The sequence below is a fragment of the Myxocyprinus asiaticus genome, chromosome 9, assembly GCF_019703515.2.
Source record: "Myxocyprinus asiaticus isolate MX2 ecotype Aquarium Trade chromosome 9, UBuf_Myxa_2, whole genome shotgun sequence".
In the NCBI taxonomy this organism is placed as follows: Eukaryota; Metazoa; Chordata; class Actinopteri; order Cypriniformes; family Catostomidae; genus Myxocyprinus; species Myxocyprinus asiaticus.
In genome coordinates, this window is record NC_059352.1 from 47,977,598 (window position 1) to 47,999,165 (window position 21,568).

The 21,568-nt window shown below is 37.5% G+C and overlaps 1 protein-coding gene across 6 annotated transcripts in view; it reads left to right on the top strand.

Annotated features, from left to right (window-relative positions):
* Positions 1-20,939, top strand: part of LOC127446073 (trafficking kinesin-binding protein 2-like) — a 31,018-nt gene extending 10,079 nt beyond the window's left edge. For 2 of the 6 annotated variants that reach the window (XM_051706709.1, XM_051706712.1), the window contains 14 exons: positions 6,558-6,599; positions 7,731-7,807; positions 7,892-8,008; positions 8,340-8,549; positions 9,811-9,889; positions 11,135-11,265; positions 11,870-11,944; positions 12,429-12,566; positions 13,862-13,941; positions 14,039-14,218; positions 15,449-15,747; positions 15,871-16,347; positions 16,431-16,530; positions 17,180-20,939. In XM_051706709.1, coding sequence (XP_051562669.1) covers positions 6,558-6,599; positions 7,731-7,807; positions 7,892-8,008; positions 8,340-8,549; positions 9,811-9,889; positions 11,135-11,265; positions 11,870-11,944; positions 12,429-12,566; positions 13,862-13,941; positions 14,039-14,218; positions 15,449-15,747; positions 15,871-16,347; positions 16,431-16,530; positions 17,180-17,984 — 2,810 coding nt within the window. In that variant the 3' untranslated portion in view covers positions 17,985-20,939. Of the gene's footprint in view, positions 1-1,566; positions 1,614-6,557; positions 6,600-7,730; positions 7,808-7,891; positions 8,009-8,339; positions 8,550-9,810; positions 9,890-11,134; positions 11,266-11,869; positions 11,945-12,428; positions 12,567-13,861; positions 13,942-14,038; positions 14,219-15,448; positions 15,748-15,870; positions 16,348-16,430; positions 16,531-17,179 lie in introns of those variants that run through there. The other 4 variants (XM_051706713.1, XM_051706711.1, XM_051706714.1 and 1 more) reach the window with 4 other exon arrangements.
* Positions 20,940-21,568: the final 629 nt, after the last annotated feature.

Below are 21,568 nucleotides of genomic sequence, written 5' to 3' on the forward strand. Positions count from 1 at the left end.
ATATCCGTTGCTTGCTTTCTGCGTTAATTTATTTAAAATTTGAATAATACTTTGGTTTTTCATGTTGCTATATGGGCAGTTCTGAAGTTGACCTTTTTAGGTGTGTTTTGATTCACTAAAACAGCAATAAAGTAATTCAGTAACTCAGTTCTCAGGTTGTTTTGGATGAAGAGCATAAAGATACACAATATGGCGTACATATGCCCCACACAAAATAAGTATGTAAATTCTGTTAATCGAAATACAGTATATCGCAGTTGCAATATCAAGGAAAATAATTGACATCTTGATTTTTGTCTTAAAGGGATAGTTCACCCAAAAAAAATGAAAATTCTCTCATCATTTACTCACCCTCATGATTTGTATGACTTTTGCTTCTGCTGAACACAAACGAAGATTTTTAGAAGAATATTTCAGCGCTGTAGGTCCATACAATGCAAGTGAATAGTGGCCAGAACTTTGAAGCTCAAAAATCACATAAAGGCAGCATAAAAGTAATCCATACGACCCCAGTGGTTACATCTATATCTTCAGAAGCGATAAGATAGGTGTGGGTGAGAAACAGATCAATATTTAAGTCCTTTTTTACTATAAATGCTCTTCCCTGCCCAGTAGGTGGCGATATGAACAAAGAATGTAGCTCACCAAAAACAAAGAGAAGAGTGCTTAGGAGGGCTGTTTGAAAGTGGAGATTTATAGTAAAAAAGGACTTAAAATTTATAATTAATAGTAATCAAATTAAAAACTATGTAAAAATATAAAAGTATTGATTTAAAGTATATAAAATGTTTTAAAGTTTATTGCAAATATTGAGATATATACAAATGTATAAGTAGGGAAACTGACTGTGTCATGAGAGTGGGTGGTCACTACAGAGTTCTTATTGCCGTGATCCTCTGATTGGTGTATATTTTTCTGCAGGATCATGGGTATTGTAGTTATTCAACACAAATTCTGCGAATACATCTTTTTTTTTTTTTTTTTTTTTTTTTTTTTTTTAAATGACGTTGAAGTATTGCGGACTGATAGTTTAACAGAAGCAGATACCATCGATTAACAACTTTTGAGCTCACGGTAGGTCTGTCTTTAAAGGTTTATAAGTTATCGTTAATAATCAATTCCCTTTTGGAAAAAATGTATGAGATATTTACTTCAGGAACCAGACTGTTCAATCAACAATTCACCAAAATGCCATAGCTACTGCAGTTAGTGTTACTATAGAAACTGCATTCTGACAAAAACCGTAACAACAAGTTTGACACAAATAAATTGTTTTTGCAAGGGCAGCTGTTTTGAACTGACTGTCACCATCTGATGTTTTACTACAGGGCAAAGGTCTCAGCATGTCTGTGATGACTAATGCATCACTTATTGCTGAGGTTTGCCAGACCTCTCTGTGACACCATTAGTAGATCATATCAAGAGCAGATCCAAGCAGCAGTAACAGAACTGCAGTGTGTCATGTGTGTTTGCGGATCTCTGGTTCTCAGTGTGGTCGCTGTGTGTGCACGTTTGTGTCGAGGTAGACAAATGTTTTGAAGTCAAAGTGTTGTGATTGATTGCCAGGATGCTCCAGTTTTGTGATGATCTCCCAGCCCTCCTCATGACCTCAGGTATGGACAGTGTTCATTTGTCAAAAGAGTGCAAGGGAGTAGGAATTGATCTTTCAAATGTGTTTTTGTGAGGGATTTTGATGGATGCATTGGAAAATTTTGAATGCTAAGGCAAGATGTGAAATACTGTTTTTATTTAATTTTTTATCTAAGAATATTAGGCTGCTGTAACATGCAGTAAGGCCAAAGTATACTCCGTTAATTTAATCGCATAAATTAATATTTGCTGAGAAAGGCCCTCAAATAAAGATAATTGAATAATCAATTACATTTTTTAAATGAATTAATTACATGACATGCTGATTCATTAATCTTATTAACTGCAATTAATTGCATAAATTAATATTGCTGAGAAAGGTCCCCAAATAAAGATAATCTAATATAAATAATACATAATAGTTCAAATAATTATAATAATTATTAGGGATGCCATAAAATAAAGATATATTGATTATTGATTAGCACATTATTTTATCGATACATTTTTGAGACATCGATATATTAACGTCAGCCGACATTTAAATAACAAGCCTCATTTTTGTGATTCAATTCATTGTCAGTTGCATTCCATTCAATGTAGTCTGATGTAATAGCTTTGGGAGACCACGAGGGGCGATGTAGCATTTACTGAAGCCGGTCGCAGCACGGACATGGCATTACAAACACATTACGAGCTGAGCTTTATACTTCAAGAATGAACAAAATGACATTGAGTTTGCAGGTGAGTGTGTGAGACGGGTGTAACTGTGCAAACTAAACGATTAGAAATGCTGACGTTTATTATGCAATGTCCCTGTATGTAACATTGAAAAGGTTATAAAAAGTCATACTTGTAACTGAAAATACTTTGTATAGGCTCTCTAAAAGATACTTATTCACAATATATCATCCAGTAATGACTAGAATAAACAATCTATGTCCTTTGATAATGTGACGGCGAGCCCACAGTATGCGTACGTACCTTAATAGAAAATAATTGTTTCATTTTAGAACACGCCATGCTGTCCTCCAGACACGTCCAGTGTCCGACCCCATTTAATTTACCCTGCCACTCACGTTTAAAGTTTAAAGAAAAAACTAAGAATATTGTGCAACGAGCAGCCTTATTTATATCTGAAAAAAAATATATATATACAGGTGCATCTCAATAAATTAGAATGTCGTGGAAAAGTTCATTTATTTCAGTAATTGAACTCAAATTGTGAAACTCGTGTATTAAATAAATTCAATGCACACAGACTGAAGTAGTTTAAGTCTTTGGTTCTTTTAATTGTGATGATTTTGGCTCACATTTAACAAAAACCCACCAATTCACTATCTCAAAAAATTAGAATATGGTGACATGCCAATCAGCTAATCAACTCAAAACACCTGCAAATGTTTCCTGAGCCTTCAAAATGGTCTCTCAGTTTGGTTCACTAGGCTACACAATCATGGGGAAGACTGCTGATCTGACAGTTGTCCAGAAGACAATCATTGACACCCTTCACAAGGAGGGTAAGCCACAAACATTCATTGCCAAAGAAGCTGGCTGTTCACAAAGTGCTGTATCCAAGCATGTTAACAGAAAGTTGAGTGGAAGGAAAAAGTGTGGAAGAAAAAGATGCACAACCAACCAAGAGAACCGCAGCCTTATGATTGTCAAGCAAAATCGATTCAAGAATTTGGGTGAACTTCACAAGGAATGGACTGAGGCTGGGGTCAAGGCATCAAGAGCCACCACACACAGACGTGTCAAGGAATTTGGCTACAGTTGTCGTTTTCCTCTTGTTAAGCCACTCCTGAACCACAGACAACGTCAGAGGCGTCTTACCTGGGCTAAGGAGAAGAAGAACTGGACTGTTGCCCAGTGTTCCAAAGTCCTCTATTCAGATGAGAGCAAGTTTTGTATTTCATTTGGAAACCAAGGTCCTAGAGTCTGGAGGAAGGGTGGAGAAGCTCATAGCCCAAGTTGCTTGAAGTCCAGTGTTAAGTTTCCACAGTCTGTGATGATTTGGGGTGCAGTGTCATCTGCTGGTGTTGGTCCATTGTGTTTTTTGAAAACCAAAGTCACTGCACCCGTTTACCAAGAAATTTTGGAGCACTTCATGCTTCCTTCTGCTGACCAGCTTTTTAAAGATGCTGATTTCATTTTCCAGCAGGATTTGGCACCTGCCCACACTGCCAAAAGCACCAAAAGTTGGTTAAATGACCATGGTGTTGGTGTGCTTGACTGGCCAGCAAACTCTCCAGACCTGAACCCCACAGAGAATCTATGGGGTATTGTCAAGAGGAAAATGAGAAACAAGAGACCAAAAAATGCAGATGAGCTGAAGGCCACTGTCAAAGAAACCTGGGCTTCCATACCACCTCAGCAGTGCCACAAACTGATCACCTCCATGCCACGCCGAATTGAGGCAGTAATTAAAGCAATAGGAGCCCCTACCAAGTATTGAGTACATATACAGTAAATGAACATACTTTCCAGAAGGCCAACAATTCACTAAAAAATTTTTTTTATTGGTCTTATGATGTATTCTAATTTGTTGAGATAGTGAATTGGTGGGTTTTTGTTAAATGTGAGCCAAAATCATCACAATTAAAAGAACCAAAGACTTAAACTACTTCAGTCTGTGTGCATTGAATTTATTTAATACACGAGTTTCACAATTTGAGTTGAATTACTGAAATAAATGAACTTTTCCATGACATTCTAATTTATTGAGATGCACCTGTATATATTGTTAATCATCGGGAAAATCTACCGGTTATCGATACGTGAAAACGGCATCGATCCCATGCCTAATAATTAAACATACAGTATATAATATTATAATTCAGATTGAAATACTGTATATTGCATTATTGTGGCAGACGACCAAAGCATTGATTGGACAATACAAAAAAATGCCTTTTAGAAATCAATATATTGTTTGTTTTATCTCACCGGTTCACTGTTTTTTAGCATCATAAACGCTGTGTTTTTAGGATGCTGTGTCAAGTTAATTAAGTGAAAATTATAATTATAAAAATAATTAAGTTAAATGTAGTTCAAACGTTGAAAATCATGTCTCGAGATACTTGCATTTTGTTGTGGATCGTCCAGTAGTTTAGAACACGTCCTGTGTAATCGGCTCTCATTCTGTGGCTGCGCTGCTGGTGAGGGTTGTTGAGGCACGCTGACTGCCCCCTGCTGACACGGCTCTTAAAAACACTAAGTTCAATGTACCTCATGCTGCAAATTGCTCGGATGGTAGGAAAATAAGTACTTTTATTATGGAATTTACATACTGGTCAGGAAGCATGATTAAATGCATTCATTTTAACATGTTATCACACATTATTTATATGTAATTAATACAGGGTATTAACACATTACATCAACAGCCCTAGTATTTACATTAATGAGAAGATGTTTGTTTTTATTCAGGAGTGCTCATGAGGGTCAGGGACTGTTGTCAGATGCTAAAGACTCCTCTTTTTTCCCATCTGCCTCTGTTTCTCTTTCTGCCAGTGAAGGAGTCCCATTTTTTCCCTCTGTGGATTTATTCACCTGGATTCATGTACACTACCATTCAAAAGTTTCTAGGATCCTAAGACATTTTGGTTTTTAAAAGAAGTTGATGTTTCTGTTCACCCTGAATGCATTAAATTAATCAAGAAGTACAGGAAAAACATTTATAATGTTGCAAATTACTAATTCTGTTTAAATAAATGCTGCATTTTTCAAACTTTCTGTTCATCCAAGAATCCTCTACTTACAACAATGGTGTAAAAGTGTTTGGTATGTACTGTTCATTGAAGCTGGTAGTTTGGGACATGTTAGGACTCTGATATACTTGTCTTCTTGTTGTCAACAGTTCTAATAACAAGAACAATTTTGAGTACCACATTAGAATTATTTCTTAAGGATTAGGTGACACAGAATATTCTTACTAGACTGGAGTAATGACTGCTGAAAATGGGGCTTTGCCATCATGGGTGAAAAATTATTTTTGTTTAAAATTTCAAACAGTTATAATAATTTGCATCATTACTAATGTTTTTGGAAGTATTTTTGGTCGATATAATGTGTCACTTGGGAAACAGAAGCATCAATTTCAAAAAACAAAAATGTCTTAAAGGGATAGTTTACCCAAAACATTTTTTTTTTCTTATCATTTACTCACCCTCATGCCATCCCAGATATGTATTACTGCGCAGAATGCAAACAAAGATTTTTAGAAGAATATCTCAGCTCTGTAGGTCCACACAATGCAAGTGAATGGTGACCAAAACTTTGAAGCTCCAAAAAGCACATTAAGGCAGCATAAAGGTAATCCAAAAGACTCCAGTTGTTCAATCCATGTCTTCAGAAGCGATCCAATCGGTTTTGTGTGAGAACAGGCCAAAATGTAACTCCTTTTTCCACAATAAACCTTGACATCAGTAGTCTCCTTGGCGATCATGATTTCAAGCTCGATTACATTTCCTAGCACCATCTAGTGCTCTGCACAAGGGTCAAGCACTAGGTACTGTAATCAAGCTTGAAATCATGATCATCCCTAGAGATTGCAATGGCAAGTTTCGTGTGGATTACTTTTATGCTGCCTTTCTGTGCTTTTTGGAGCTTCAAAGTTCTGACCACCATTCACTTGCATTGTATGGACCTACAGAGCTGAGATATTCTTCTAAAAATCTTTCTTTGTGTTCAGCTGAAGAAAGAAAGTCATATACATCTGGGAAGGCATGAGGGTGAGTAAATGATGAGAGAATTTTCATTTTTGGGGGAACTATCCCTTTAAGAGTTCTATAACTTTTGTTCTGCAGTGTACCAACACTTCCTCAGCATCTAATATCTCTCTGCCTTCTCTTCTTTTTCTGTCCTCTCTCTCTCTCTCTCTCTCTCTCTCTCTCTCTCTCTCTCTCTCTCTCTCTCTCTCTCTCCCTCTCCCTCTCTCCCCCCTTCTTTTGTTCATTCTGCAGCTTTTCTAGCTGTGGGTCCCTCCTCTTACACCTCCTCTAAAGGTAACACACTGTCTCTAGCTTCCACTTTTTTCCCTGTACTCTCTCTAACACTCTATAGTCCTTCCTAGTGCTTGCCTCCATTTTTGAGCAAGTAGTTAGCTGCATATCCTACGCATGTCTGGTTTGATGACTGTTTACTAGGTTGTATCAGGGCAAAAGTCTATAAAACTCATATTAAAGGGATCATTTAAAAAAAAGAAAAGAAAAGAAAAAAATTCTTACTCCTCTGAAAGAGAATTACTGTCTAGAAACAATGAAGAGTTTCCTCCTCAGTCCATTACTGTTAATATTAATCAAATGCTGTTAAAGGTGCACTCTGTCACTTTTGTCTTTGTGTCATCTTGGACTTACACTGACACCTAGCGGCTTGGATGCAGCATCATTTAAAATGCAATAGTTTTCAGTTTGAGATGTCATTGTAGAAATGTAGTATTCACAGTCAGCCATGATTAATCAGTGAGTGAAAGTGTCCAATAACAGGATGGTTACTGAGATTAAGCGAGTAGTATTCGGCTGGTCATGTGATTCTAACATGGCTGCCCCCATGTGCGGACCCTCTTCATGTAGAATAAAACAGCTTTTATAAGGTTACTGATATGACTGGAGTCTTCATTTTAATGTGAGTGCTCATGATTTTATACATATATTGCAAAATTACAATTCATGTCTTTAGGAGTTCAACTTTTAATGAGCAAAAAATTACTGAGTGCACCTTTAAGTAACTGTTTTTGATGCAGGACATTATATGATAGCATTTACTATACTAAAAGAAATGTCAAATATGACCCCCTTTACTGTTCCATTGTCTGAATGCGGTAGAATGTGCGATAGTCTAGAGTAGACTGACTTTGTAGAATAAGATTTAGAGCACTTCTATTTTTTTTTTGTAAATTGCATGCATGAAGTAGTGAATATGAATACATGTGTTTATGATTGCACTGCTTGTACATTTGTGTATGTGTAAAGCATTTAATGTGGTGTGTGGGTGGTATAACGCTTCCTGTTTTGGTTTGTTTTGCCAAAAATAACTGTTTCTTTAACTGTATTTGTGGGACTGGTTATATTTTCTGTGCGTGCATGCTTGCGTTTCTGTTTATTTATCTGACCCATTACTTATCTTTCTTGCTGTAGTTCTGAGTGCTGATCGGGTGGAGCAGATGACAAAGACCTACAATGACATTGAAGTGGTCACACACCTACTGGCTGAAGTGAGTCATGTGATTTGTCAGCTAACTGTGAGGAAAAAGTGAAAGTGATTTGAAATGGTCCCTGATTGTGCTATGATTTCACAGAGGGATCGGGATCTGGAATTGGCTGCTCGGATTGGACAGTCGCTCCTGCAGAGGAATCATGTACTTCAAGAACGGAATGAATCATTGGAAGAGCAGCTAGCGCAAACCTTAGACCAGGTACAATACGCACAAACATGGAAAGGCACATGCAGTACATGTAAACGGGTTGTGATTAAACACGTAAGCTGCATACCCACCAATGAAGGACAGTGAGTAACTGCAAGTACCAACGCTACTAACTTGATACTTTTTTCAGTAGCATAACAGTAACTTGCTGTTTTAAAAATTGCATAATTTTTAAACGTATTTTTTGCGTGCATCTGTGCAATTTTTTAATTGTTTAATTGTTTTTCTAGCAGATTTTGAGTAGCTTGTCATTTGGCAAGTTACATTTGTATTATACTAGATTAACACCGATACACTGACAAGCTCTCTCTCTTTCTCTCAGGTTCATCAACTTCAGCATGAATTGGGAAAGAAGGATGAACTCCTGCGCATGGTCGCGAGCGCCAGCGAGGAGAGTGAGACTGATTCCAGCTGCTCCACGCCGCTATGCCACCCGGCGCCTGCAGGTGCCGCTCTCGCTCTTAGCCAGCTGGAGGTACTACAGGTCAAACTACAAGAGCTGGAGGAAGAGAATTTCTCACTGAGATCAGAGGTATATGTGCGTTTAACCCTTTAAGCTCAGGTGGGCCCACGAGAAAAAAATAATCGTCAAAATATTAATAAATACAGTCTTGACCAACACAAATTAGGTATAGTTTGAAAGCTTAGAAGCTCTACTTTACAATGCATGGAGGCATTATGACCAAAACTGTACAAGTGCTTTAAAATTTGCAGACAAATCAGAAGTGTTTTGAAACTTTATTTAAAAAAAAACGGCAATGTACATATTATTGCAATCAGTAAAAACAGCGAACAGATCAGATAGCCTAGTGTCATATGTTGTTGGAAAGCTCTCAAAGAGTAGTATACAACCAGCCTATTTGTTTTACTCACAGACAAAAATATAGCGAGTAATAGCTAACTATATGTCTTTGACAATTATGTTGTTGTTGCTTATATGTTGTGTTTTCACTTATAACTTCACAAAAACTAAACGGAACATAAAATATCACATACAACTACATAGAGGAGGTGATTATCTTTCAAACGAGCCCACACATAAGGTAATCGGATGCATAGATCATTAGATAATCCACATGAAGCACAAAGTTACAGATGGCCACCAGGAGATGGCGCCAAGTAAATAACACAAACTCAATGATACCTCAAATGACACAGAATGAAACTCATTGAGTCAAAAGGCACCCATTCAGTGAAATCTCATGACTAAAATCAAGTCTCTATGCTATGCATACCTTTAGTCATTGTTGTGATTGCATGTGTAATTAGTTCTTATGTACAGTTATTATGTTTTATTTGTTTGGAGAGTCTTTTGGACACTATGATAAATGAGTTTTGTAATGCTATAACTTTTTGTTTGCTTTGTTCAGTCAACACAAAATTGTACTCCGTTACAGCTGACATGATTGGGAACAAAACAAAAGCAGTTTTTTGGAGCCACCTTATTTACACCCAGAGATATATAATGTCAAATAAGAAAAACATTTTAGAAGTAATTTTTTGGCAAAATAGTTTTGTTTTTTAATGATATTTCAGCAGTTTCTTAGGCTGAGAGTCTCAGAATGTATTACTTTACAATAATACCAAACACTTGACCCTCCTTGTTTTGTTTTTTTGTCGAGTTATAAATCTTTAATTTTGTGTAAACCACTGAAACAGGAAATCTTTAAAAACTCCTTCAGAGCTTAAAGTGTTATTGTGTTTCAACTCAGGGCTAAGCTGTTGCAATCAGCTGTTATTTTAAGAGTTTTTATGAAAGAATGGATGTGACCATGAGCTCTGGTGATCTACAGGCCTGTCATCTGAAGAGAGAGACTTTCACATACGAAGAAAAAGAGCAACAGTTGGTGAACGACTGTGTTAAAGAGCTACGTGAGTATCTGAACATTTAGAAATTCTGGTTCTGTTCCAAACCTAGTGAACTGCCTCACTGTCAACTGTCTAGATCGGCAGCTGTCTTCCAAGGGGCCATTAACGAGGCTTTGTTGCCCCCATCTGCGCTGTTTTGTTATGCAAGCATGCACTAGACAGACGTCTTTGACTGTTGCAACAGCATCTCGTGTTTGAGAGCCATGTTTTTATGACACTGTGTCAATTTAAAAGAACTTCGACTTTTAAAAACATGTCTTGCGCTACCTGCATTCTGTTCCATTCGTTGCGCTGAAAGCTTTTTTTAACGCAAGAATGCGTGCTTCGTGAACGGCCCCTGAGGCAGCAGCCTAACTGAAATGGTACCTCACAAGTGACTGATTTAAAAAGCTCTACAACACCACTCCGTCAACTAACGATCACTCACATGTCCAACAGTGCATGATGGAGACTTGACTGTGGCAGGTGACCGATTGGCCTTTGACAAGAAATGCTGTTGTTTAATACAAATTTTACAATTTAACATAAGCTTAATCTACTGCATTTGTGGCATAATGTTGATTACCACAAAAATTATTTCAACTTCTTTATAAAGAAGAGCAAAAATCGAGGTTACAGTGAGGCACTTATAATGGAAGTGTATGGGGCCAAATTTTTGAGGGTTTAAAGGTAGAAATGTGAAGCTTATAATTTTATAAAAGCACTTATATGAATTCTTCTGTTAAAACTTGAGTATTATTTGAGCTGTAAAGTTGTTTAAATTGTTTTAGGGTCGTTTTAGTGTCATGGCGTTACATCGCCATGGCAACGAAGTTGTAAAATTGGATGTAACTTTGCAAAAAAAAAGGTTAGTAAGCGATTTTAACATACTTAAACAATAAGCGTGTTAACATGATTTATGTCTTGTGGCTATACTTTTGAAATAGTGAGTATTGGCCCCATTCACTTCCATTGTAAGTGCCTCACTGGAACACAGATTTAGCTTTTTTTCAAAGAAAAGGGAGGAGGAGTCCAAATACATTTTTGTGGTAATCCGCATTATTCCACAAATGCTGTCGATTGAGCTTAACTTGTATTGAACCCAGAATATTCCTTTAAGCTTTTGACGAACAGAAGAAAGACAGACTGGTAAGGCTTGAGTCCGATCTTCAGAGCAAAATGTTGTCTTATACACCAGTGCCGAACAGGTGTGGTTTGCTTAACATGTACATTAAGAGCACATTTTAAGAGTACGTCTGTGTGTTTTAGGTGAGTCCAACAGTCAGATGGTGAGTCTTACAGATGAACTTTCTCAGAAGAATGAAAATTTACTGAGACATCAGGAGGAGATCGCTCAACTCCTCTCACAGATCGTAGAGCTCCAACACCGAGTCAAAGAGGTCAGAAGATGCAATGTGTAACGCAGTATACAACAGTATTTCTTGTCTACAACTATAGTCGCAGTTAGGGCTGGGCATCGATACAGATTCCCCGATTCGATTCTGATTTATTTAGGTATATTTCAGTTATAGTGTCCATTTTGCTTACATATGAAAGAAATTCTCTCTTAGCTAATGCTGTGTGTAATTATACAGGGAACCTTCCGACTTAGTACACTTACAAAAATAATCATTTTAAAAATTAACAACAGGGCCCAAACTATGCAGTTTACTTGCATATATTTAACCGATATTATAATCAACACAACCAAAACTGAAGTTAACATTAAAGTAAAAGTAAAAAAGTTAACCGTTAAATCAATTTGGGGATTTTAAGAATCGTTATCGGGTATTTTTGAAATTACAGTTGCGATTAATCAGAAAATCAAGATTCTTACCCAGCCTAGACAAAGTAAATATTGTTTACACAGTGGTAAGTATTGCACGATTCTAGAATTATTTGGTGTTCTCTTTCATACATTGTCACACTTTATAGTTGCAAGATGTGTAAACATATGTATATGTTTGTGTATTTGAGTATATCTGTGTGTTTGTGGTTTGTCAGTTGGCGCTTGAGAAAGAGGAGTTGAGAATTCACCTTCAAGCCTCAAAGGAAGCCCAACGACAACTCACTGCTGAGGTAAACATGTACACACGTTTAGAGTTTGCACTGCCTCATTAACACACAGTAAGCTCAAACAGTTCTGCGTCTACAAATCTGGGTTAAGAATGCTAATTTTGCCTTTTTTTAAATGCAGTGTTAAAAACCGTGTTTGGATTTATCCACTTGAATTAAGGTTTTAAACCCTTTAAACTGATGTTTACAAGTGTTAAGACAAAGCAGCTTAGTCACTGTGATTAGGAAAAAAACACAAAGTCATGTAACTTCATTCATGTGGTAGTGGTGTGGTTTTCTTATCTGCAGTTGACTCTATGTAATCGTTGCACTTACGCAGAACTTATGAAATGTCACAATAAAGGCTGGAGTGTTATAGCAGGTGCTGAGGTCACGGGACAAAGCTCGCTAATAATCAATGCTGTGACCATTTCACTGCAAAGTAACATCTTTAATCACAGATTGCAGCACCCTGCACAATATAAACATGTCGGTTTGTGTGTGTTAGCTGAAAGAGCTGGCGGACAGGAATGCCGAGTGTGTGGGAATGTTACATGAGTCTCAGGAGGAAATTAAGGAACTGCGCAGTAAGAACACACCGGCTACAGGCCTGCGCAGACACCTGTCTTATGGACCGTACCCAATGGTGAGAAATACAGTTAATTTCCTTCAGACCCTTTTATATGATTTCCCCTTCATGCACACACATTCATTTGCATATGCTTCCATTAGAGGTCAACCGATTGTGGATTTTGCCGATACTGATAACTGGTTGGTGGACAAAGCCGATAATGGGCCGATAGTTTTTAAAATTGATTTATAGAATGTTAAAAAAAAAGGCCTTACTATGACCCTTAGAGTCTAAAATGAATAATATCCCAGATGCAGTTTATTGTTTAACCAAAATCCCAGTAATAACCAGAATTTTTTTTAGATTTGGTGCATAATTTGGGAATTTTAACTATAAACAAGCCTGAACACACTGGTGACTCTTATTTTGAAATGACGGAGACTTGTCTAGTTACAAGGCTCTATAATTAAGTGCGTTATTTACCAAATTAAGCTTTTTAATGTCTGTATATGAAGGGTTTTGTATATACATCACTAGATGAGGTTTATGAGGAAGAAGGTTTATTATTATTCACAAGATATGAAGTTGGAGACATGATGTATGTTCTGATGAGGCACGTTTCTGTATTGTCAAATTTTTCTTTGCATGCTCTCGCTTAAATTTAGAACATTTGATTATCTATTTAAAATAACAAAGCTTGTGCCGGCCTCAGAGGAACACAAAGGAATAATACCTTTGTTTTTTGGCATTTATCAGCATAGATTTTTGCCGATAACCTATAGTTCCAAAAATTAACTGTCGGCATCGATTAATTAGTCTCTTTCTAGTTTCCATTCACATATACGGTTCTTAATACAAGTGAATTTGGTAACACTCCACTTGAAACCTGTATACAATTCATTATAAAGGTATTGATAAAGCAACTATCGGCACTGATTATTTGGTAAAACCGATATATCGGTCTATCTCTAGTTTCCATTCACATCTACGGTTCTTAATACAAGCAAATTTGGTAACACACTACTTGAAAGCTGTACAAATAATGCATTATAAATTATTCATAAGGCAAATATCAGTAATGATTATTTGGTAAAACCGATATATCGATCTACCTCTAGTTTCCATTCACATCTGCAGTTCTTAATATATTCGAATTTGGTAACACTTTACTATACCTCTAATGTTTTGTTTACTAAGATACCTCAAATCAAGAAAGAGGAAAAATATAGTTATTTTTATTGGCTATTCGTCCAGGGATATTTTCAACGATTTCATCCTCGCTAGTGCATGCAAAACCTCAAACAAATCTCTGCATGTTGCTTTGGGTTTACTAAACTACAAATATCAAAATCCTTTTTTATGTGCATCAGGATTCTCTGGCAGCGGAGATTGAGGGCACAATGAGGAGAGAACTGAGTGTGGAGGATGAAATCGCATTTCAGGACCAGCGGTGAGGCTTGCCATTCACACACACACATGCACACACTGTCATGCATCAGTCCTTGACCTTAAATGACCTTTGACCCCTGTCTGCTTTCGGATTGGAGGTCGGCCCATAAGCGTGTGTTCCAGACGGTGCGGTCTGTGAATGAGTCTGTTATGAGAGCGGCAGCCTCAGCGCCTCCGATCCCTGGCTCCGCCCACAGTGGTATCATCATGACAGCAGTGCCCTATCAATCACACACACCAAACCCAGAGGAGGGAGCTGCAGATCTAAACACCACCAAGTGAGTTTCGAGTGGAGATTTCATTTACTACTTTCCGAATAATTGTGAACTTTATTTGAACGATCCCAATATCAATTCTTAAAATCCCAAGAAAGATCTTTTGCGACTAAATAATTTGCATATGCGACCAAATTTCACGCTATGCAACTAAAAATGTCTGTGATTAATTACTGGCTGGTCAATTTTCAGATTTCACTCACCGGCGATTAAGTAGTAAAGTGGTGAAGAAGTTCAGCACAGAGTTCCTTTAACTGCGTGTTGAGAGTAAAAATTTAGTTTGACTCATTCCGTGTAAAGTGTCCAAACACTAGATCCACACAGTCTATTTTTGGACTGTGGGTTTTGTTTTCGCTATACCCTATGCATAATTTTATTTCATTTAAACCGACTGATCTGAGTTCAAGAGACTCTGTGCTGTCAGTAAAGGGTTAAACTTTCAACGTACCAAGTCATGTAACAAAACAACATGGCGCTGATCACAGCAGAGTTTGCCTTTGGGAGAAACACCAACAAAACTACATCTGGTAAGAAAACTAATTCGGTTTTTACATTGAAACCTGTTTGAGTCAACAGACTAGAGTCTATAGTTTCATCCGATATGACATTTTGAAAATTGGAGCAAAAGCATGAGCGAAAAACAAGATCCTCGCAATCCATTGTCATTGAATAATGTCCCTTTTAATACTCTGTCTGTTCTTTACAGTCAGCTTTTCTTTTTTCTTTTTTTTTTTTTCCCAATTTGGAATGCCCAATTCCCAATGTGCTCTTAAGTCTTCGTGGTGGCGTAGTGACTCGCCTCAATCTGGGTGGCGGAGGACGAATCTCAGTTGCCTCCGCGTCTGAGACGGTCAATCCGCGCATCTTATCACGTGGCTTGTTGAGCGCGTTACCACGGAGACATAGCACGCATGGAGGCTTGACACTATTCTCCACTTAGTTCACAAGTGACATGCCATGTTCATTCAATTCGTTTGCGAACAGCATACCACCTTTACTCAGTTCATTCATGAGCGGCATGTCCCAGTTCGTTCAGGGCTGTGGCGAGTCTTTCAGACTCAAAACTCCAACTGTAAAGAACATATTCATTCATAATTCCAACCCAGGATGTGCTCCTTCACAATCTGCACTGTATTGCTTTCGCTTGTGCTTTGCAAGTCAGTGCAACATAGTGAACAAAGTGATTCATTCACTTTAAACATTCATTCAAAAGCACAAGTCTGTTTGTTACAGGGAGAACTCTCGCCTGGGTCAGCCAGGCACTCCGGGTGGAAATGACCTAACATCTGCCATACATCGCCTTTCTCTGCGGAGGCAGAACTTCCTGTGCGAGCGACAATTCTTCCAGGCTGAGAGAGATCGGAAGCTTCAGGAAGTAGCGGCAACAGAGTCGGTAGGAGGTGGGAGCGGCTGCAGTTCACCAATGGGAAGCACCGTCTCTTCTTTCACCAACCTATCAGAATTCTCCATCTACTCGAGCTGTTTCAAGACCTTTCTGCCTGAAAAACTACAGATTGTTAAACCAATGGAAGGTGAGCAGAGAAGAAAACAAAAACCACAAACACTGTTAATTGAGCTAAACTTGTATTAAACCAGGAACTTTCCTTTTTAAGATAATTCATGAAATCTCAATCACCTTTTGCCCTAACCTGCAGGTTCTTTGACTCTTCATCACTGGCAGCAGCTTGCTAAACCCCACCTGGCCACTATTCTTGACCCCCACCCGGGCATAGTGACCAAAGGCTTCTGCCCTCTTCCTCAGGACGATGTTTACCACCTGACAGACCTTGAAGAAGATGAAGACCAGCAGAATCCACGATGGGAACTGAAGAGAAAGGGAGAGGAGGCACAGGACGTAAAGCAAAAAGAGGAAGATGAGGACGAAGAAGAAGGAATCACGTTTCATGTGCAGTCATCATCCACTCCCGAGGAGAGGAAGGAGAGGAGGTGTGTCCTAACCCCAACTAATGCCCCACCCCTTCCTGCATCCCTCAGGAGCTCCCCTGTGCCCATAACAGCGGCTGTTTCCTTAGCAACAGCAGGTAATCAGACAGTCAGCTCAGCACCTGTAATATCAGGCTCAGCAGCTCCCCAGTTTGATCTGAATCTCTGTTCTAAAGCGCCCTCTACAGGTAAACTGCTGTCACTGCAACCACCCCAGAGTTGTTAAAGACAGTGAGTGTGATCAGTCTAATGTGTTTTTCTTTGTGTTTAGCTGTAAATCCTGGAAAGTATCAAAGCTCCACCTTTTCCACGTACACTTTTACTACCTGTCGGATCCTGCATCCTAGTGACAGCACACAGGTTACGCCAAGGTAAGACATGTATTACTCGTAATCAAAATGGTTTTTATTATCATTTCTGTATTTAAATGTTTTATATTATTTATTATTATTAACACAATATTTATATGATTTTTTTATTATATATAATGTATTATATTAAGAATATATATATATATATATATATATATATATATATATATATATATATATATAAATGCATTATATATTTTCTTTATTATATAAAGTGAATATAAAAATATATTTTCTTTGTGTATTACTTTTTTCTTTTTTTTTGTGGTGAAATGTGACAATAGTAACCATTAACATTAACCATTAGAAAAATCACATTATAGAGGATTATATATAATTTTTTTTATATTTAAAAATAATGTATATGTTTTCTTTATTATATAAAGAAAATAAAAAATATAGAATGTATTATATTTTATTTATTATATAAAGAAAGTATAACTTATACAAATATATTTTCTTTATGTATACTTTTTTCCTTTTTGATTTTGTGGTGAAATGTGACAGTAATAACCATTATATAAAAATCATCGAGACACTCAAGCTTGTGCTAAATTGCCTGTAGCTTTTTGCTTAATTGTAGTACATCCAATTCTTGGAACAAGACATGTTTCATTTTATTCATGCAGTTTCTCTCTCTGTCTCTCAGCACTGCCTGTAGTCCGTCTGTGATTGACAATACCCCAAGTTCTCTCCGGACCGGTCCCAGTACACCTGTCACACCCTGCAGGCTGAGTCTGGGTGACTCCTTCCCCGTTCGCCGCCCTGCAGCACCCCCTCGTGGCCTTGCCAAACTCCTGCTGGAGAAAGGCATTTCTGCTCAAGGTCCCACGGTTGTGGCACCGCCTAAAAAGCCTCTTCCTTTGCATCCTCTCCCCAGCACCCCCCCAAACTCTACCTCCCACTCCCCATGCCCTTCTCCCGTGCCCTTCGATTCACGATCCACCTCGTCTGACAACTTTCTGGCGTCCCGTCCTGCCGAGCTCTTTCTGCAAGATGTTTACGGGCTTAAACTCGGCCGTGCCCCAAGACCAGATCTCTTAAGCCCGGAACACATCCCTCAAGAGCAGTCAGTCAAACCAAACCGCTATGGCGTCAACCTCGTGGAGCATCTACGCAAGCTAGGCTTGGATAAAAAAGTGCACCAATTGACGGATGCTGATGGTGCCCATACATCTGCCACGTTCCTTGCAACAGGAGGAGGCAGTTTATTGGACGGACTTCGCCGTAATCAAAGTCTACCTGCCATGGTTGGTCGCCGTAGTGCGTCTGTCCCCAGTCCTTCCTTTCCTGTCCCGGCCCCTCACCCTATTTCCCTGGCCCTTCCCACTCCACCATGGGGGAGCCTAAGCGAACCACACCCAACACGTAGACATGCCTCCCTTTCTCAGGCCCCACCCTCTTTTCATAATTCATCAACATGTGGGAGTGGCCTCAAACAAACCGAAAAATGATGAATCGATGCCATTTTTGGGTGACTCTAACTTCATATCCTTATTAACTGTCTTTTTCCCATCCTCTTTCCCATAAACTGAGAGAGAAAGAGGCTCAAAGACATTTAAAGTAGGAACTGGGTTGTTTTTAAAAGCACAATAATGAAGTAAATGTGTCGTGTTGCCATGTTAATGTTCAAATGAAGATTTTGAAGGCCTTATCATTGCAATCGAGAGGAAGTCTAGTAATCCCAATTTTCCCCCTAAACACCACCTTTTCATTTTTTTGACACATGTATTTTCTCTCTTTCTTTTATTGTTCTGCCTTTCATCCTTTATTTTGTCTAATTGACATGTCTTTGCACTTATTTTCTGTCTATTAACTCATGGGGCTGTGGAGCTGTGCTGTTTTATATGCTTTAGGAAAGAAAAAGTATGTGGGCTTGGTTGAAGAAAGGAAGGAAAGAAAGCATGATGAAAGGAAGGAAGGAAAGAATACCAGACAAAAGGAAGAAAGGAAGCAATAAGGAAGGAAGGAAATGAAGCAGGAAGGAAGGAAAGAATGTGGGAAGGAAAGAAAGAAAGAAGGAAGGAAAGAAAACCGGACAGAAGGAAGGGAAGGAAAGCGGGAAGAAAGGAGAGAAAGCAGGAGGGAAGGAAAGCAGGAATGAACTGAAGGAAGGAAGGAAGGAAAGAAAGCAGGAAGGAAGAAAGGAAAGTGGGAAGGAAAGAGAAAGCAGGAAGGAAGGGAAAAAAGAAAGTAGGAAGGAAGAAAGGAAAGAAAAAGGAAGCAAGCAGGAAACAAGAAAGGAAAGGAAGGAAGGAAGGAAAGTGGGAAGAAAGGAAAGGAAGTAAGGAGAGAAAGCAGGAATGAACAGAAGACAGAAGGAAAGAAAGCAGGAAGGAAGGAAGGAAAGAAAGCAGGAAGGAAGAAAGGAAAGAAAGCAGGAAGGAAAGAAAGGATGATAGAAGGAAAGAAATCGGGAAGGAAAGGAAGCCAGAAGGAAGGAAAGAAAGAAAGAAGGAATGAAGGAAGGAAGAAAGCAGGATTTTATAAGACTGGAAATGTGAAGGTTTCTGTAAGTTTATTCTTAATTTAGTGTCACTTTGACTCACTCTCCTGGTGGTTTGCATGTAGAGCGCCAAAAGTGAAGTGTATAAAAAAGATTGGCGTAAGTGGAAATAGAAAGTTGCATCTCCACAGCCTCATTTTAGTGGTCTTGATTCATTCAGAGGTTCTTTTTAGAGCTTCTCTATGTAGGGATAAATGGCTGATTCCTCTCAGGTGTTTAGTAGAACCGTAAGTTCTACTGTTAGTAATAACTGAGTCAATAACAGCCTAGCGGTTATATTGTTCATTTTTGCAAGCTATTCAATATCTATGTCCTATATACTGATAGCATGCTAGTGTACCTGAACTAAAGCTCCTCCTCCTCACCTGTCCAAATCATTTATTTATTCATTTGCACAGAATTTATTGGTTGTTTGGGAAAGTTGGTCACGAAAAAAAAAAAACGATCTGGAATGCTCAGGATTTTATTTACTTTGTGTTTGTGCAAACTTCATTCTGTCCTTCTAAACTACTTGTCACCTTGTTCTAATTTTTATTTTATTTTTACATAATATTCAGGGACTGTGTACTTAAGGGAAAGGAGTGATTGGTTCATATGTACACTAGATGTGTCAAAAGGTTCAAAGTGATGCGCACAGATTTTACACATTTTTTGCTTAACACAGTTTTACAGCTGAACCTGACGGGAATTGCTCTCTGATTTTCTTATTTCTGTGAATATTTCCACTCTGTGTTTTTTTTAATTTATTTTTCTTTTCTTTTTTTCTTTACTAGAGCATGATACATGTCAATTTTAGGTAATTCTATATTGCCATTATATCCCTCAATGATCCAAAAGACTTTAGTGATGAGAATACAGAAAATCTTTCTCTTTCTTACCCATCCGACAGGCTAAGATAACCCCTGTATTACAGTATGTGGTCTTGACTGTGACCTTTGACCCCTGAGTTAATTGTTCAGTGACCTCATATGTGCTTCCATTTCATTTTCACTTATACTTTCCTCTATTTTTTCATTTTATGCACTTTTTTTGAAATGTGTTATTTTTTATTAAACAGACGTTACCTGTGTTCTCTAACAAAACAGTAAAACTAGACTATTAGATGATGTGTAACTTGAGAGTTAATGATATTATTTACTAACCTGTTTCATTTAGGAATGAGATTTTAATATATTTCATGTTTTTTTTTTTTTTTTTTTTTTTTTTTTGAGAAGGGTTTCGAATCTCTAGACCTTGTATATGGGGTTTAAACCAAAATGATTTGTCCATTATGCCTGAATTATAATTTTATAAGCTAAAATTATGTGTTTATGTGGTAAACTGATCTTTTTGTGCTTTGTTGAAAACTTAACCACAGCACAGGGAAAATAAATCAAGTCTGGTTTAGAAACTGGTGTTGCAGGTGAGACATTTGTGAGCTTTTGTTAGATGCTGATGAACAAGAACACCAACTAAGCTAAATGTGACTTAAACTACTCTGTGTGTATTGCATAACTTGGGGCTATTCGTCACCATTTCGGATCAAATCATACACATTTTCAGAATTATACCAGCATGGCTGCTGCTACATTGGCGGCTTTATCTAAACTGAATTGTATGGTATTAACGCATGATTTGAGTTTTAAGTTTCAAAGTGTCCTTATTTCCATCCTGTTGTTCACATTATCAAGCTCTCTGCTGCAGTTCAGATCAAAGATTAATGCTTGAAGATGATGTCACAAGTTATGACATCAAGCACAAAGTAATTCCTTTTGTGCTAATGACATGGTTAATTAATAGACCTAGTTAGATAACCTACAGATACAGTAGTAACCATGACCCATTGTGTTTTCTTATGTGTTTAGCTCTTATTAGAATCCTGTATCCAGTGTCATTGTTTTTCTAATAAAACAAACAAAAATCAGCCACAGTGTCCTGTCCATCACTTCTCAGACAACAACTTGATGTCCAAGGCTTTTTATTCAAGTTTTTTCATGTTTGAAACAATCTAACAGTATATTGCAGTCTTTCCCCTTATTAAATTATGCATAAATTAAATCATATTTACTTTTTAAACATGACCATAACTGTAGTGCATAAATATATTACATAGTATGTTTCTATACTGCATATTACATTTGTCATTATTTTCATGATAATGAAGCACATTTCTCCCCTAATTATCATTACCATTATGTGTAAAAAAAACTCTCTCATTACTGTAATACATTTTTCTTTTTTTTTTTCTTTTTTGCAATTGTAAAGAATATTTATATACATTGGTGTCATTATATTCATGATAATTAAGCACATTTTCACCCCTAATTATCATTACCTTAATTTATAGAAAACCTCATTCTCATTACTGTAATAAAAAAAATATTTTAAACTGTAAAGTATATATATTTACGTGTCATTATTTTCATGATAATAACGCAATTTTCACCCACAATTGTCATTACCGTAATTTATTAAAACCTCATTCTAATTACTGTAATGCAAAAACAAATATTTTAAATTGTAATATATATATATATATATATTTACATTTGT